The 6,542-nt window shown below is 35.3% G+C and overlaps 1 protein-coding gene across 1 annotated transcript; it reads left to right on the plus strand.

Annotated features, from left to right (window-relative positions):
- Window positions 1-669: 669 nt before the first annotated feature.
- Window positions 670-6,012, plus strand: LOC110110756 (peroxidase 17). Its single transcript, XM_020842378.2, has 3 exons — window positions 670-971; window positions 1,063-1,254; window positions 5,226-6,012. The coding sequence occupies exons 1-3, from the start codon at window positions 738-740 to the stop codon at window positions 5,844-5,846; spliced, it is 1,047 nt and encodes a 348-aa protein (XP_020698037.1). The 5' UTR covers window positions 670-737; the 3' UTR covers window positions 5,847-6,012.
- Window positions 6,013-6,542: the final 530 nt, after the last annotated feature.

Raw genomic sequence — 6,542 nt, forward strand, 5'->3', positions numbered from 1 at the left:
CCAACCCGTCGAGTTGACCCAACCTGACACGAAACAGATTACGAGTGAAGTGTGAATGGAAGGAAGAGCGTCTTTGTCTACTCATCTCGTCGCTCTTGTCGAAGCCACCGAATTGGACAGGACACACAAGAAGGAACATCTTCTTCAAGAGGGAATGTCATCGGCAAGATGGACAGCCAAGGATTTAGCCCACGAAGGATTTCCGTGAGCCGCTGGAGGCCAGGGGTTTAGCCTAGGCCTAGGAAGGAATGTCGTCATTGTTAATGGGATGGCTTGGCTGCAGGATAGTGGTAGGCGTGACCGCAGGATGGCAGGAGGGGCGGATTCCGCTATTCAGCAACCAGGTTGACTCTCAAGTCGCGAATGCGATCGGGAATCAAATCGTTTGATGGAATTTCAGGTCTGTCCAAGTCATTATTGTGTTTCCAGGTTAAATCAAATATGGCCCGACTATGAAAAATGGTTGATTTTTTTAACTCGAATCCGTCCCATTTGACAAACGGATTGATCATAATTCAAAATTTTTAGGGAGAATTTGTCTCAGATTTTCAGGTCGAGTCACCCCAACTTATGTTTTTGTTGATTTTATTATTTCCTTTAATCGTATGTGGGCAGAAATAAAAGACAAAAAGGAATTTGAAAAGGTGAATAAAAATCAGAGCGTAGCTTCTACCCACCGAAATATAATTACTCAGCAAGGCATTGGGGCTTCAGTGCTCTCAGACAGAAGAAGAACCATGAGGCATGCTTCCTTCACAGCAACTTCTCTCATCCTCTACCTCTTCCTCTTCCTTCTCCGGCGGGGAACCCTCACCACCGGCGAGATAACGCCGCTCAGACGAGGCTTCTATGCCGGCGTCTGCCCGGAGGCGGAGCAAATCGTTCGTGAGACGATGCGACGCGCAATGACCAAAGAAGCCCGAAGCGGGGCTTCGGTGATGAGGCTTCAGTTCCATGACTGCTTTGTCAATGTATGTTTCTCTGTTTCGGTGGTTAATTTCTCTTCTTCTTCGTCGATCTTCTTCTGACTGATTTTTCTGCTGATTTACGGAATGAAAATAGGGATGCGATGGATCTCTATTGCTTGATGATACGCCGACAATGATCGGGGAGAAGCTCGCGCTATCGAATATCAATTCGTTGAGATCGTTCGAGGTGATCGATGAGGTGAAGGAGGCGTTGGAGAAGGCCTGTCCAGGGGTTGTTTCTTGTGCGGATATTATTATCATGGCGGCAAGGGATGCTGTGGTGCTGGTGAGTGAAATCGATTATCCTCTCATTCGTCAATAAATCAATTTAAAAAATAAAATTTCTTGGCGAATATGCTGCTCAGATTGATAATTATCTTCTATATTAATTGTTCTTTAGATTATAGGTCCGGAAGATTAAGCTCTCAGAGCAGAGCTTCAGGGAAAACTTAGGCTCAATATATTTTTATTTAAATTTTTCTATTGTATAAAATTTAAAATTTTTAAATTTATTTAAAAATGAATTTAATATAAGTTTTAATAAATATTTTTTATTATATTGACTCAAAATAAATTTAATAGTTTTGAAATTATAATAATTAAAATATTTTCCTGATCCTAATTTCTTTCAATTTTTGGACTTTTCTTTTCTCCTGTAAAAGAAGCTTAAAATTTTCTGTTTGGGTGAAATTTTTTTATATTTTATTTATATTTAGATCAGTTAAAATAAATTCACACATATATTACATACATAACTCATATGTAAGATCTTTTAATTAGTAGCCAAAATTCCTAATTAAGCTGAAAAATAAGTGCTTTTAAACTCCGTTGTAGAATAATTTTCTGCGGCAATTTACTGTTTTTTTTGGGGAAATTTACTGTTATTTCTAAGTGGAATAAAAAGTCTAATCACATCATATCTTACTTGTGAATACTAATTTCGTTGGTACTGAAGACATAAATGATTGAGACAGCATTTCATTTTAAGCTAAGCAAAGGGAGAAGCTACCGGATGCCATAACAGATTATGGGTATGAATGTATGATTGGGATTTTTTTTTCAGATAATAGTTATAATTTTATTTGATTTTTTTATTATTTTTTACTATTTTTTTAAAAAATTTATGTGATTAAAAGCTGCTTATTAGAATTATACTAAAGTTGTTTTATGTACAACATCTTTCAGCCAACTTTATAAACACAGAAGCCGTTCGTTTTAAGTTTTATTTGGGACAACTTCTTTACTGATTTATAAAGTAATTTTTTGTTACAAATATTTTTAGAAATAATCATTTTTATAATAGAAAACTAATTTAAAAAGCAATAAAAAATCTTTCTCAAATAAAATCTTAAGCTTCATTTGGAATAACTTTCTTATTATTTTCTAATGCAGCATTTTATTAAAATCTATTTTTTTTTTAATTAAAAGAAATTATACTAAAAACTTACTTTAGAAAGGAGTAATAAAACGGTAACAGACCTTATGATGCATACATAGTTTACATACTATTGCTTATGCTCTCCATCACCATTAGAATAACCCTCCTAACTATCATTATCTAGTCATTACCATATGATCACCGAGTTCGAACCACCGCCACCCAACCACCATCATTGATTGTAACCCAATCAATATTGGGACCATTGCCATCGAGTCGTTGTTGCTTTACCATCGTAGTTAGATCGTTGTCTGACCACTATCATTGATACATTGTCACCCAATCATTGTCATCGAACCTTCACCACTCAACCACTACCTTTAGGCCATCACCACTTGATTATAATCATCGACCTATCATCCAAGCATTGCCGTCAAACAGTCACAAATCGACTACCGATGTTAGGCCCATACCTCCCAATCACCACCATCGAATCACTATTGCATAATCATCATCATCTAGTTGTTACACCTGATCACCACAATAAAATCTTCGCTGACTTTTTCGCCTTCCATTACCACCAACGCTTGCACACCATCACCTATAAAGCTAATGCATGATGTGAATACCAACACTAACACCCACCAACTTCATCACTCATCATTTCCACCAACTTCAATGCATGCCATCACTTATAATGTTGATGCACACTATGACACCAATATTAGCGCCCATCATTGCCATTAAAATAAATGTATGTCATCACATATAAAGTTGATATACATCATTGATACTAAAACTAATGCCCATCGACTTTATCATCCATCATTGGCACCAACATCAACACACGCATTGCCTAAAAGGCTAATGCCAACATGATACTAACTTGCTTTATTACAATCATCGCTACCAATGTCGACAAATGCCATTTTCAACAACACTAATGCCCACTAACATCATTATTTGTTGTAATCACCAACATTGTTGCATGCCATTACCTATAAGATCGATGCATGCCTTTGACACCAATTACACCAATGCCAATGCATGTTCGAACTTATAAAGTTAATGCATGCCATTGACTCAAGCTCCACTCTCTACATGAAGACTAATATTTAGACATGAATTCTTAGTTTCTAGCCTTATCTCCTCAAAGGAGACTAACAAATTAGACCATGAACGACCTCTTGAGGATAGATCTAATGCCTCAAGGCTCTTCCTATTTTCATCATGGAAGTCATTCTCTATACTTTTTGTCTACTACATTGTATTAGAAAATTCCCAAATTGTGTTGAAGAGTATCATTATAAACATTGTTACATACTTATTGAATCATTTTAATTGGGTTAGGAAATATGATTTTTTTTTCTTTTTAGATTTTCCACGTAATAATTTCGGTATCTTTTTTAACTCTTCATCTGTCTTTGTGTGTGTGTTAGATCGCATACAAAGCATAGATGCTAACACTTCCCTTCTGCCATAGTGAATTTTCTATCCCATAGTAATATACATATTATCTATTCGATAGCTATAAATAACTAATTAGTAGGGTTATTTGATTGGAATGCATAAGATTGTAAAGTATTCCAAATGTTGGGGTTTTGAAAATTTTGGTCTTGGGTTGGATAAAAAAGAAATATAAACTAAATATAATATAAATCATTTTAGTTCATTTTTTAAGTAAACCAAACTCGCTTTGTTTTTAGCGAGAATGGTTTACACGACAAGTAATTTCTTGAATGCCGCTAATAGTCACAAGGCTCCACCGTCGGCCGCCTCTACCCGCCTCCGGGCGCCAGCTACCACCACCATCCGCCAGCTACTATCACCAGCCACCGAACACCACTATCACCGCCGCCACCACTAGCTGGTAACCACCGCCATAATCGGTCGCCACCCACTGCAAGCCGCCACCTTCCCATCACTGTAACCAGCTAAACCACCCATCGATCGCCATTATCTTTAAACTTTAAGCTACATTCATTTTACTTCAAACCAAATAAAAAAATTATTTTCCTGAATTTTCTTTTGACTCATCCAAATAACTCCAAAGTATTCTTTTTTTACATTATATTATTTTTACACTACATTCCTTTTTTAGCCAATTAAATAGCCCCTAGGGAAAAATTTTGGGTTATGATAGATCTAGAGGTCTGATTGAGATGTGAATCAGCCTAAGCACAACTTAGATAAATTGTTCATGAGTACAGTTTGATGAGAAAATGAGTTAAGCTTAAGCTAGCTCCAATTCCAACACATTAACATATAGGCTGGCTCATAAAAAAATATTAATATAAAATACAATTATGATACAATTATGAATATTATGCTTCGAAAGTTTAAATACAAAGTTCTCACAAGTCTATCTCTCTTCCTTTTCTCTACTGGTATACTTCTTATTATTTCTCTTTTAATTCTTTAATTTAGTTATCATTTTACTACCAAATGTTTAAAGTGTAATTGTCTTCTCTATTTTATAATAAGTGAGCCAACTCATGAATCAATCCAAACTAATAGAATTAAGTTGGAGTTCGAACTCAAACTTGATTAATTAGTCAAACTTAAGCTCAAGTTGGGGTTCTATCGAGTAATTCAACACATTTACACCATTAACAAATTTAAGAATAATTAGATTTATTTTGAGATGAGTTCAAAGTATGGATATTCAAATAAATTTTATTTTGCACTCGTTTTAAAAGTAAATCCAGTAATTGAGACCTAATATTTATTCTGAACTAATCATTTTCAATTCATTTCAACATTGATTGGTTTGGTTCATTTCCATCTATAAAATTAAAAATTAGAACTTCAATACAACCTATAACATCAACATATTTCAAACAAGATCTAAGAATTAAGTCTCCTTCTCTTTTCAACAGAGTGGAGGACCCAACTGGGAAGTGAAACTCGGCAGGAAAGACAGTCTAAGCGCTAGCCAAGAAGCATCAGACAACATAATGCCAAGTCCTAGATCTAATGCTACCTTCCTCATCAATCTCTTCCACAAATTCAATCTATCGATCACCGACCTCGTCGCCCTCTCTGGTTCTCACTCCATCGGCATGGGAAGATGCTTCTCTATTGTATTCAGGCTTTACAATCAATTTGGCACAGGCCGACCTGACCCACACATGGATCCCAGATTCCGGTTCAAGCTCAACCGCCTTTGCCCAGAAAGTGGAGATGGCAACATCACTGGCAGACTAGATGCCACTCAAACTAAGTTCGATAACCAGTATTTCAAAGACTTGAGAATGCAAAGAGGTTTCCTGAATTCAGATCAAACATTATTTTCTGGTGATGCAAGGACAATGGCTGTGGTGAAAAGATACAGTATTGATCAGAATGCTTTCTTTGCTGACTTTGTTGAAGGGATGGTGAAGTTGGGAGATTTACAAATCGATCAACCTGTTGAGATCAGGAGGAATTGCCGTGTTGTTAATAATGCTCCCAGGGAGGAGATTGGAGAAGCTTTGGCAAGCTTTATGCTGGAAGCTTAAGTAGTTTATGTTTGTTAAACTATGTTAGCTCAAATCTGGTAAACTTCTACTGAGTCCTTTATATTATCTCTAAAGAACATGTATCTGTATTGAAGATGTAAACTACTAAAAGCTTGTTTGGAGTTGTTTTTCCACTATTTTGATTGTTTTAATTATATCAACTCTATATTTGGCCATTATTTTTTTTTATTTTAAGTTTTTTTTGCAGCTAGGTATATTAAAGTGTGATAACTATAAAAAAAATGATGATCTTTACAATTCTCAAAATAATATATTGTGATTCATACAAAAGTTAAGGAACAATATGAAGATTCAAATTATGTGAATGGGTGAAAGATTGCTTAAACCACAAAGATATATATTGGACATGATTGAGGCTCTAGACTTGAGATTTTTTACTTGAAAATTTTAGGAAGTGAAAAGTCTTAGAGCCTAGCTAAATTGAAATAATTTTGCTAGCGTATACAAGCGAAAGTTTATAAAGGACATCTTTTTCCATAGCTAAGGAAGGGATTAATATAATATAATATAATAGACATAAATTATTAAAAACCTTTTTATTGGTAGTACTAAAAAGAATTTTAAGGTGTTAGAGATATCATCTAGAAATGATAACTGATTTGCTAGAATGGAGATTGAATGACTAAAAGCAAGAGCATGAAATTTCCATATTGGAGGATGCAAGAAATCAATCAA

The sequence above is a fragment of the Dendrobium catenatum genome, unplaced genomic scaffold, assembly GCF_001605985.2.
Source record: "Dendrobium catenatum unplaced genomic scaffold, ASM160598v2 fragScaff_scaffold_432, whole genome shotgun sequence".
NCBI classification, from domain to species: domain Eukaryota; kingdom Viridiplantae; phylum Streptophyta; class Magnoliopsida; order Asparagales; family Orchidaceae; genus Dendrobium; species Dendrobium catenatum.

Excerpts from the sequence above, each read along its gene's own strand:
- LOC110110756 (XM_020842378.2), top strand. The coding sequence starts at position 738 with ATGAGGCATGCTTCCTTCACAGCAACTTCTCTCATCCTCTACCTCTTC. Across the intron at positions 972-1,062 it reads TCCATGACTGCTTTGTCAAT|GGATGCGATGGATCTCTATT; the intron begins GTATGTTTCTCT and ends GAATGAAAATAG. Across the intron at positions 1,255-5,225 it reads CAAGGGATGCTGTGGTGCTG|AGTGGAGGACCCAACTGGGA; the intron begins GTGAGTGAAATC and ends TCTTTTCAACAG.